Source organism: Limanda limanda, chromosome 2 (genome assembly GCF_963576545.1).
Source record: "Limanda limanda chromosome 2, fLimLim1.1, whole genome shotgun sequence".
In the NCBI taxonomy this organism is placed as follows: domain Eukaryota; kingdom Metazoa; phylum Chordata; class Actinopteri; order Pleuronectiformes; family Pleuronectidae; genus Limanda; species Limanda limanda.
Window position 1 is genome coordinate 6,752,926 of NC_083637.1, and position 12,490 is coordinate 6,765,415.

Below are 12,490 nucleotides of genomic sequence, written 5' to 3' on the forward strand. Positions count from 1 at the left end.
AGCTGATTCTGTTTTTAGCTTTCAAACAGGGGTCAGCTCTTTCTACCTTCCACTTCACTGCCAAGGATTGTTGGTATTTATGGACATGTGTTTGTGTGTTTGTGTTTGTGTGTGTGTGTGTGTGTGTGTGTGTGTGTGTGTGTGTGTGTGTGTGTGTGTGTCAGTCGTCAGGCTTGTACCTGGGAAAAAAGGCCATTATAGCTGCTGAAGCAAGACCCCTTTCCTAATGCATACGTAAACACACATACTGTATAGGCACACAGGGAGTTTCACACACACACACACACACACACACACACACACACACACACACACACACACACACACACACACACACACACACACACACACACACACACACACACACACACACACATTACCTGTTTCTGAAATGGAAAATTGAAAAGTGAATCAGAAAGAACAGATAAATGAAGAAGAAGAAGAAGAAAAGCAAGCGAGAGCGGGAAGAACGTGTGAGTGGCTGAAGTCGAAAGAGAGAGAGAAGTGGGGAAAACGACAGAAAGGAGATGTATGGAGGTGAGAGGAGGGACAGGTGTGTGTGTGTGTGTGTGTGTGTGTGCGTGTGTGTGTGTGTGTGTGGCACAAAGGGGGAGAGCAGAGTAGTATTTGTCCTCTCAGTGGGTGAGGGAGTCGAGCGGGACAGTGTGAGTGATGTGTGACTGTATTGTAAGAGGGAGGACATTTAGTGCGACACCACTCTGTGACAGAAGGATGAGTGGGAGGGCAAATCTCTCTCCATCACAGGGACACACACAAACGGCCAGGCCTGCTGTGTCCTTGCTGTGTGTGTGTCTGTGTGTGTGTGTGTGGCGCACCGGTTCCTTTAGTGCTCATGACTGCCTCATTTCTCCTTGGGATCTCAACCCATGGGGGGGGGGGCAGACACAGGAAGTGGACAGAGGAGGAACGTGACCTCAGACGCTGCACAATCTAATTCAGCAGGAGGCAGTGAAGCGTTTGTGCGTCTATATGAATATGATAAATCCTTATGCACGCAAACATCCCAATGGCAAACTGTCCCTGCGTCCCATTTCCATACTACATATTAATTATAATTAAAATCAGAGCATGTAATGTGTTTTTGTGCATTTGTGCAAGCGATAAAATTAAGGATTCAGGCTAGTCAGTTTGTATATGTTATACGACTTAATTGGTTTTAGTACTTCATTTTTTAATTTGCACCAAAAGGCGTGTCATAACCAATTTAACACAAGGGTTTTGAAAAACACACACACACACACACGCACACACACACACCACCTTCATCTCTCAAACATCTCTGCTTTGACCGCACAATGGAGGAGAAGCGAGTCCCACGTGACCAACCCGACCCGAATATCACTTCTAAATCTTTGTCCGGACCCAGATCGACAGGTTCTGACAGCTCGGGTCGAATGTCAACACAAAGGAGTGTGTTCCTGAGTTCCACAAATTATACGACACAAGTTTCAACCCAGGTAACATGTAAAAATGTACCACAAAAATAGAAAACACCTATTTGGCTCCGTGAACCGTGGCCAATACAGGACAAATGTGTTTTTACACAGAGATCCAAAAAACTGCTTCAATGGTTTATTTCAATCAAGGATGGATGGATGATTATTTTCTATACAAAAGGAAATAAAAGAAACTGTTACAAATTTAAATAAGTAGCAGTAAATGCAGGAGTAAATTAGTGAAGCGGATCAAATCAACCCTTCAATTAATCCGTCCGCAATCCGACCATTAGGCACATCTCCAGGGCTTCAGATAAATATCTCATATAGATGTGATATGTAACAATCCATTAAAACAAGCCGTGACATAAAAATAACACATCAATTACGATCATAAGAGTGAGAAGTGATAATTTTAACGTTCAGCATTCAGTCACAGTTTGGAGGGAAAAGGGCTGACAGGTCTAAAAGGAGATGATGTATAGAACCTTGTCTGTTTGAGCCTCAGTGGAGTTTTATCCTCAGATCCACTGATACAACTACACAAGGAGACATGATTTAACACAATATACAATTTGTCGTGTTGAAATGGGAGTTGAGGGATGAGAAGAGTCAGTGTGACCTGCATTCACTGCCGTCCAGAGTTTTATTTATAAGCGTTCAGCTCCAGAATTATATTAAAGTAAAAGCACAGCACAAAGAATTCACTACTATTTACTTTCAAGTGGCTCCGGTGGTGGCACTGCTGCTCCTGTACGACACAAATAAATTCAGACAAGGACACAACAACATGCAGATACAGGTTTTTGAAAAGCCGGAAGAATCAGGATGTTGAATCTGTCTCTGGAAGACGGAGCTGGCCTTTCCCTGACATGACACAGTCACTTTGTAATGGAGATTTAAACTCGTGCCTCTGATGGCAGCGACGTGCTAATGAGATTCAGCAGCGAACATAATGAAGCGCTCTGACCCAATTGTTCGGATGCGAGAGGATTTGTAGTGTAGCTGTTATCCGATAATCTTCCACACGCTGCGTGCACGTTAACACAGACTCAGACGATCTGATGAGATTATCAACCACACAACCAGATTATCTTCCTCTGAGCAGATTATCATCCCGACCATTTCCCTCCTCAGATGTTTTGTGTGACTTGTGTGATTGTGCGTGTTTTGGTGTACAATACAATCTTCATGTTGAGGGTTTTCTCTTTTTGTGTGAGTGGCCAGTGGCCTGTGGAAAGCCTGGTCTGGGATCAGTGGTTTCACGGTGTGTGTGTGTGTGTTAAAGTGTGGTTGTGTTATTACATGGCCGGCTGCACAGGAGACAGAGAAACAGACGTCAGCCGTGTTCGCCATGGGTCACAGCCAAGGGGACAGAGCACGGATGTATGATTACATAATGTGTTGGGGGACTGACTGGATGTGAGTGTGTGTGTGAGTGGAATGTTAAGATGTTATTGGGAATGAGAGTCTATACTGGAAATATCGATAAAGATAGAAGACTTGACAGCTCGATTTGAGGTATTTCTTATCACCTTGAAGTTATATTACATTTATTTATATTATTTTATTTGATTATATAGAACTTGTGTGACTCTTGATTCCGGTGTGTGTGTGTGTATCACTGGGACTTTGCTTCCGTGACTCCATTTCCCCGATCAGACTATTTCCCCAAATGCACAACATTCGTATCTGGGATATTTCGGATTCATTTCTAAATAGTGGGGGGGGGGGTGGAGACGCTTCATTTGTGACTCCCTCCCAAGCACAGTCAGACAACAAATGGTTTCCTCTACGGGTTTTTAATGAAGTCTTATTCTCCACATCAAACCGTGAAAACTAGGTTATACACGGTAACAAAGACATAACACACAACGTTAGCTAGTTAGCAAACACAGTATCAATAATTACAATCAAGGTTAAAGTAAATAACAAACAGACAAAATACCTCGTTGGCTGCATGCTCTGAAAAGAAATCTTCTTATCTTGTACGAACTCTTAGACGTGTGTGTAACTACCTCTGCTTGCTTCTCTGTGTCTCTCACTCTCACAAGCAGCTCAGCGGAGGCGTCAAAATAAAAGTCTTATCTCTAATTACACAATAATGCTATATACAAATACAAAATATACATTGGAAAACCTTTACAACATATTCAAGTAATATAGTGGCAACAGTTACATCATTTGTCTTCACACGCAGTTTGTGGTGAAGACGTGTAAATGAACAGTGTGTTTTCCTGTTGGTGTTTGTTGTGGAGATGTGATTTGTGTTCTCTGGCATCGCGGAGCCGTGTTCCCAGACTCTCTCCTGTCTCATGTTGTTCCTCCTTTGATTCCTGTGGGTTCCTTGATGGAAAGTAGGCCACAAAAAAACCACACTGAGGAATCGTATTCACACTCTTCAAATCTCTGTCTTCCTTCGTCTTTAATGCTTCTGTCCCCCCCCAGGCTACCAGATCTCCTACTGCCTGGACAGCCGGGACCCTCTGCGCTGGACCACGGTGGAGGTGGGCTCCAACGCTCGGCAGTTCACGGTCACGGGACTCTCCTCGGAGCAGACCTACGTGTTCCGGCTCACCGCTCGCACGGCGGTGGGCTGGGGGGAGGAGCAGGAGGCCCGGGTGGTCACCACGGAACGCAGAGGTAAGGGACACACACGTACATTTACATTGACTCTTAAAATCACTCATCTGGCAGATGCTTGTATCGAAAGCGACTTACAACTGAGGGTCCACAGTAAATCTTCAGAGCAGTGTAGACCTTGAAGTGAGTGCTATGTGGTGAATCTGTTCAACCAGATCAAGTTTAGGAGTTGAGGGAAGGAGGTAAGTGCTTGTCAGGCATGTTAGTGAGTTAGTTGGGTTGAGAGAGGAGGTGCTCTCAGAGGAGGAGACTCTTCAAGAGGGAGGGGATTCAAGATTCAAGATTTTTTATTGTCAAATGCACAGAGATAACATAAAGCAGTCGCTGGCAATGAAATACTTGAGTCACAGGCTCTCTTTAAGCAATGCTCAAGTAATTACCAAAAAAATAAAATAAAAATAGAAATAGTATAAAATAGAATACAATTTAAAATAGAAAATAAAATATATATATCTAAATATATGTCTTTACAGATGAAGAGAAAAATAAAACAACAATAGTGCAATTTGTGCAGTAGTGCAAATATTCAAATATGCCAGGGTGCTGGTTTGGTGGAGTTATTGCAGTTCAGAGGAGTTTAAAAGTCTTATGGCCTGGGGGATGAAACTGTCTCTGAGCCTGGGGGGTGCGGGATTGCAGAACGAGAAGGACTCTTCTTCTCTGGTTGCATTCGGTAGCTTGTTCCTCCACCAGAGAACAAACGAGTCCGGGCTGTGATCGCCTCGTGTGCAGGGATGGAAATGTCAGCCAGCGTTCCTCCGAGGAACTCAGTGGCCGACTCGGAGCACAGGCCCGTATGATGGAGTTCAAGTAGATGGGTGCAGACCCAGAAGTCTCTGTATGGGAAACATTAGTGACATGAACTGTGAAAGTCAGCCCCCCCCCCCCCTCCACTTTAGCAGAACTTCGGGATCACGCTCCGATTAAAACATCCGACCTGACACTCCGCCTCTCACCCCGAACCACAAAGTGCTGAACGTACGTAAAGAATTTATAGAAATCTAATTTGAACAGTGTTTGTAGAGTGTGACAGAAAACATTGAGATGATGTGAGTGATTCATCAAGGCAGCTTTTCATCAGGCACACATCTGATGAGAGGTGATATTCTCAGCTCTGCCTGGAGTCTCACTGCCGGTGTGTTTAACTATAGCGTCGTCCTGAGGCTGGTGGCAAAGTGTTGTGAAGAAACTAAAACTAACTATCGTTAATGACGTGAACGACAGAGACGGTTTCCTCTTTGAACCTGTTCCCCTGTGCTTTAATTTCAGGAACACAAATTAATTTTAATAGGGATTAAAAGCAAAGAGATTCGTTTTGACAGAGATATTTGTTAATGGACGACAAAGCTTTTCTAATCATCACTGTTGCTTCTTTTAAAACAATATTTTACAGCTTAAAAAATTAATAATACATTTAATTCCACAAGACACTCAAAGTGCTCCTGACATCTGTACACACACAAACTCACACACACACACAAACACACACACACACACTCACATGTAAGATGCATGACTGATAAACAAAGCCCAAATAAGTGAATGTCAGCTGTACTTTGAAGAGCTTTGAGTGGTCGTTAAGACCAGAATAACTCTTTATAAACACAATCCATTCCCTGTTCTCTCTGCTGAGGAACATAAGATGTGGTTGAAAGCCCCAATTAATAGTTAATAAGACATATGTGTAGTTATAGGTGCAACAGAGCTGCTATCTGAGCAACTGCACTCAGCAGTGAAGTGAGACGTGTCGTACATCTTGATTCACGTGGGGAAAAAATGACAAAGAGCAGTAATTTGTGTTGTGTGTGATTGTTAAAAATCAATCTCTCTCTCTCTCTCTCTCTTTAAAAATGAATGAACACAGGCCCAGTAAGTGTGTGATTAAATTCTGGAACTGTATTAAATCACACACTAATGGAACCAGCAAAACAAGTGTCTTTGTTTTCTATTTATAAAAAAAAAAAAAAATACTTTTCTACATTACTGGATAATTCAACTAGAATAATGGGGTGTGAGCTCGGAGGCTTTGAGTAATGACGAGTAAAATCTGCTTTCTTCATCCAGTCCTGTGCTGCATTCATGCAACAGGAACCAGCAAGGAAATTCACATTCCATTACAAAGATGAAAACGCAAGATAAAAGGTCTTAAATAAACCAGATTGTTCATGAAATCCTGTAAATGAGCCAATGTTAAGCAGGAGTGACTTGATGAATGTTATTAATTGAACCTGAGCTCTTCAAACCTGTTTCAGTATATTATAGTAGACAATCATGTGTTTTAACTTTCAAATAGAGGCAAATTGGTCAGAGACATTTCGGGTTTGCTATTTCTTAAATTGTGGGAATGGTACGGAGAAGTCAAGTCAAGTTTTTGCATTTACAATTTGTATGATCTCTAGTGAAGAGGTGTAATGAGTCGTGGTCTTTATGAAATCTTTGCAAAAGATAAAAGTCCAGACGCAACAAAGCAAACAGCTCGGACGGATCCTCCATGATCCAACAAGCAGTTAGCGGCTGAACGTGCACGATGCGTTTGTACTGGGCTCCAAAAGTTGGAGCAAAAATAAGACGTCTGACCTTTTCCACGAGTCGCTGTGCAAAGAGAAAAAAGATGAAATGACATTTAAAATCTCCAGCGGATTTAACAGAGCATGCACGGCGACATGTGTAGATATTGAAATCACCAGGTATTAGTTGTACGAGGGAATAACGAGCGTCTGGAGTTTCAAATACTCCCCCGAGGATCTGTGCAACAGTTCATGAAACGCTTGTTGTGTTTATTGTGTTACTAAACAGACTCAAATTAACTGACTTGTCGAGTGAAATGAAGATTTTCAGCTTCTCTCACCGACTCATGGCATCATGCTCTGGTGTGGGCAGGGAAGAAGACTTAAATTGTGGTAATTTTGTCTTTTGTGGCAAGACATGTGATTCAGAAGAGTAGATGAAGTAGAACAGTAATATGAACAGAGATATCGGAGACTGAGCTGTGACTCTCCTTAGTTTTGTTCAACCTGGAACCTGAAAATGACATTTTCTCCTTCAGGCAGTTGATGGACAAAGAGGATGAACAGCTCTTTATAGTGACTTGATTTTAAAAGAGCTAAAGCGACTGAGGAATAAAGTTTATTTTTCACTTTTCATCCTCCTCAGAAAGGGAGGTTGTGATGCTTTTATCTCCTCTCAGTGTATTTTAAGAATTATTTCTTCCATTGACGCAATTACAGGTTGACATGTGCACCAGGTTATACAGTTGAATTTATTTTGCACTGCATAAATGCTATTTTTCTCTAAATTCAGACTGTAGAAGATTCAGTTAAGTTAACAGAGTGAACAGCAAGAAGCCAACTTTAAAAATAGATGTTTCATGAACTCACTGACATCTGGTGAATATCTTTTTTAAATAACAAATAGGATGTAAACAGTAGTTGGGAATTCTAGTTTGAAACCATATTTTGAAAGTGTTCTTGTTGCCAGTTTGACAAAAGAGGTCGCTAGAGCCAGGGGATAATTCCCTATGATTCCCATTATAGTTCATCCTGATTCAATTTAATAAAAGAATATTGATTATAGTCACTATAAAGACATTGACAATTAACTGTCCGTCATATTTTTTCTTCTTTCACCAAACTTAGTTTTAAATACACTGCATTGTTACTCCTGGAAACTGTTTTTTTTGATAATCCATGATAATTAATTTTCCTTCTCCTAAAATGAAATGTTTATCAAAATGAATTTCAAAAGGTTTTTTGACTCCTGAGAAAAGAGGAGCCATCCCTTGAAAGTAAAAGATCACTTTCATTGTCACTTCTAAAGTAACAGCGGCTCTCGTGTCTCAATGGACCATCGGAAGAATAACTTTGACTTTTTGAAACACGACTCGAAACCTTTCATATACGTCCGTCCCTGATCTCTTTGTCCGATTCTCTCTGTCGGCCACACGTCTGGTGAAGCATTGAAATGCTACAAAAGTCCTTATAATAAATCGTGACAGTGAATTTTTATGAAAAACTAGAAATCATGATGTCTGATATTCCGCTCGCAGCTCTCGGTGTGTGTAGCGCATTTTAATTGGATCAGATATCGTGACATCGGCAGCATCATTATCAGGATTTCTTTAGAAACAGAATCCAGTGGTTCCCTGTTCCACTTCAGTAACATAATGGCCCGTTCTCACTGGGAGATCGACAGAATGCTCTAATAGAGATTTCTTTCTGATGATGCTGGAGAGACCAACTTAATCCCTGGAAAGAGAAAATTGCTTTTTTGAGTGGGCCTGCGGGTGTGTGTCTCTGTGTGTGTGTGTGTGTGTGTGTGTGTGTGTGTGTGTGTGTGTGTGTGTGTGTGTGTGTGTGTGTGTGTGTGTGTGTGTGTGTGTGTGTGTGTGAGGCAGCGTTAATGTGCCGCATGTATCATGGACAAAAACTGTGATTCCCTCCAGAGATTTTTGTCTAATCGGGTGTTTGTCTCCAAGAGAGTGATAACTGATAAGGTAATGAATGAAGCTTATTATTATCTTATTTAGCAGATCCCACACCCCCCCCCCATCCACCCCATCATCCCCTTCTTCTTCTGAAAGTTAGGAATATACAGTATTTACCCTAAAAGGAGAAAAAAGAATTCCAGATAAAGAGAACTAACCTCGTGCTATGACGACAAAGTCGATCGACTTCAAACTCCAAATACAAATCAAACAAAACACCACAGTTAGTCTATAATTGGAGATAAACACTGTTTTAAACTAAAGTTCCAACTAGTCAAACTTAAGTCTAAATCCAATACACCCTAACCCCCCCTCAGCGAGCACTTAGAAGAGCCTCATTGGTGTTTCCTGTTTGTTCGCTGCTTCTTTGGCTCCCTCCTTCTGACCAGTTCTGACCAGATTACCACAGTGTGGGGTTAAAACAGAAAAAAGTCAAGTTAAATTGAGTTAGTATAATGTCGAAAAATTAAGAAATAACTAAAAGTGTACACGTCACAATATGCTTCCATTAAGCACTAAATCAATCATATGTATATTGCATGAAGGGAAGAGTCTCGTGAAGGTTCCTGGTTCGAAAGCATCTTCCTCCCACATTCCCTCTCCGCGGTGTAGCAGTAAACAGTGGTGTTGGTGCTCAAAGGGCATGTACGTGTTCCGACAGTTATGAGCTGATTATCAGAACATGATCTTTACAGGGGAACAGAACGAGAGGGAAACAGACAGAGAGACACAGATGGGATCAGAGAAACAAAGGAGGCAGAGAACAGAGAAATCTGGATGAGGATGAAGAATAAAGAGGAGAGGGAAAGAGGGAGACGGACAGATTTGACTAAAATGACTTGTGATAAGGATGAATGAGGGAAGGTGTGCCCCCGTGTGTGTGTCCGTGTGTGTGTGTGTGTGTGTGTGTGTGTGTGTGTGTGTGTGTGTGTGTGTGCGTGTGTGCTTCTGCGTATGTTTCAAAGCGTAATTGGCGATTAATTAAACTTCAGAGAGAATCGATAGCGCTTTTATTTCTAGACGTAATCGATAACCCCCCCCCGCCCCTGAAATTAAACACTAATGCCCCCCCCCGACCATGTGTTTTTGTTTTTGTGTCTACATGCACATACAGTACGTGTGTCAATGTCCACTGATTACACACAACTACCCGCAACACAGTCGCACAAAGACAATGACTCCTGGAGCCATCTTTCATCTCCTAATTGAATAGTGAAGACAAATCCACAGTCTCTCTCTCTCTCACACACACACACACACACACACACACACACACACACACACATACGCTGGCAATCTGCTGAGAATATTGTTTCTTTTACGCCGCAGTGGTTAGATGTCTTGTTTCATTTAAACACATATATATTCATTGCAGCAGTCACACTGGTGCACGTGTGTGATGTAAACGCGGGATGTTCGTGTCCAGTGTTTCAAGCTGTTTGCAGCATCTGGTCCGTGATGGCCTCCATTTGTTCAGGTCACCACTCATTTCAATATCTGTGGCGACACATCAGAGGGAAATCAAAGGAGAAGCAGGAACGGATGAGTGGAGAAACATATCGAATGCGTATATGTTCCCGCACAGCGATCATCTCACACGTGCATTTACATGCATTTAGGGTTGCATGGTTCCAGCTGAGTCGGCTGTAAGCTGATTTATTAAACATTGGATTCTTTAGTCAAAGCGGGGGGGATTAGACAAGCCTGGATTTCTCCATCTAGATTTTACTCTTTGAAAAACTGATTTATTGTCTCTAATCAGATTCTTACATGAGTTCTAGTAGAGATTCACGCTGTATTCAAATTAATTAAATCCAAAATTGAACTGAAACTAAGTGAAAGCTTCTTCTAGAAGTCGTAATCTGTGAGTTTCCAACATAATCTGTATATAAATGACGGCTTCGTCAAAAGTGAAGCCAAAGCATCTGGATCGCCCCCTGGTGGCTGGGTGCGGTAGGCGTCATAAACCCCGCCTCCTGAATGTTAGCAAATGGGTCATGGACCAAACTAAAAAGTCACATGTTCTCGAAGATGGTTTCTGTCATTGCAGGTGGTTCTTATCACATTAATGTTTGTTGTTCATGTTTTCATTGTTGTTCATTTTGTTTGTTGTTCATGTTTTCATTAACGTTTAATGTATCAACTTTTTTATTGTACCCTCGGCACCATTGTAAATGAGGGTCTTATCCCTCAATGTGTCTTCCGAGACTTAAATAAATATTCAATCAAAAAAAAAGTAAGTCTGGAGTCTCCAAATGTGCAAAATGGCGGCTTTCTTATCCGGGATCATTTGGCTTCATTTCTGGGTATCGGGATAAACTTGAGAAGCGTCATCTGTCTTTACAAACAGTCTTTGGTTTCCACTACTAAACATCCGACTCTCTACATATGTTTGAACACAAATCCCACACATCGATATATCACGACTACAGGTGAACTTCTAGGCTTCTTCAGCCTTTGAACTTCTTCACAATCCGGCTTCTAACAGCACAAACACCTTCTAAAACTCTTTTGTCTGGTTTTCTTTTTATTTGTCGTGGAAAAAAGGTCAAAGCGTCTGCAAACTTCTCTCCAAAACAAACACCCACATCTGCGATGGGAGATAAACCTGTGGGTGTTTTGACTCTTTGCATCCAACACCTCCTTCACTCGCGGTAATAAGCGATAATTCCATCTTTTGATTTGTCCGCCAACTCTAAATCTAAAGTGAATTAATGCTTTCGAACAAAAATACTCCTGTAGCAGCTTTTATGTTTGACTGGCTTTTCAAAATGTGTCAGGATACTTTTTTAACTTCTAAATGCTCCCTCGCCTATATTTTCCATTTCCTTCCACTCTCATCTTTTTATATCTTCTCCTCTTTCCCGCTTCCACAGAGCGGCCGCAGCCACCGAGGAAGTTGTACGTTCCTCAGGACAGCATGGAGTCTCGGCGTCTGCACCTCCACTGGGTGACGGGGGGGTCGGGCTCCTCTCCCCTCAGGTACTTCACTGTGCAGCTCAAACAGCTGCCCAGTGGGGACTGGAGCACACACATCGCTGACATCCCACACAACGTGACCGCCTGGAGCGTGGACAGGTACACACACACACACACACACACACACACACACACACACACACACACACACACACACACACATCGAAGCATGTACAGAATATAGTATGTTTACTCCACCACTTGCCTGTTTGCTTCAGCCTCTCCTCCAAGCCGATCCCAGCTCAGACTGGGTAAAAGACGAGAAGCCAGTTCATTAAAGTCCTGACAAACAGCGACCTTCACTCTTACATTCACACCTGTGGGTAATTTAATTCACCTGACCTGCATGTGTTGGGACGTTGAGAGGAAAACATGCAACCTCCACCATAAAGCCTCCAACTCACCAGAATCAGAATCAGAATCAGAATCAGAATCAGAATCAGAAGCAGAAGCAGAATGTGTTTATTGCCAAGTAGGTTTACACCTACCTGGAATTTGCTCTGGTTGTTGGTGCAAACAATGAACATAAAAACATAAAAACACAATGAATACAACACACATAAGAAAAAAAATAAACAATATCTAAAATAAAAAGATATAAAAGATATAAAAAGTAAAGTAAAAAGTGAAATGCAAAATGCAAAACAGGAGAAAGCAATGTCAATTTGCAATATGCAATGATATGCAACATAATATAATAAAATATGTGTTAATGTAACACATCCTTGAGGCGTGGGGGCGGGATCAAAGTCCAAGGCCTTGTTGATAAGGCCAACTGCAGCCGGGAAGAAGCTGGTCTCATGGCGTGAGGTTTTGGTCCTGATCGACCGCAGCCTCCTGCCGGAGGAAAGAACCTTGAAGAGTTTGTGACCCGGGTTCAAACACAGACGTAGCTACTGCACCATCATGCTGCCCCCCCCACAAACTA

General features: G+C 42.1%; 1 protein-coding gene across 1 annotated transcript in view; it reads left to right on the top strand.

The window, feature by feature from the left end:
• The window catches only part of LOC133015801 (protein sidekick-1-like), a 197,228-nt gene that overhangs the window by 161,008 nt on the left and 23,730 nt on the right, over positions 1 to 12,490 (top strand). The window contains exons 30-31 of the mRNA XM_061083076.1: positions 3,906 to 4,100; positions 11,460 to 11,661. Coding sequence (XP_060939059.1) covers positions 3,906 to 4,100; positions 11,460 to 11,661 — 397 coding nt within the window. The remainder of the gene's footprint in view (positions 1 to 3,905; positions 4,101 to 11,459; positions 11,662 to 12,490) is intronic.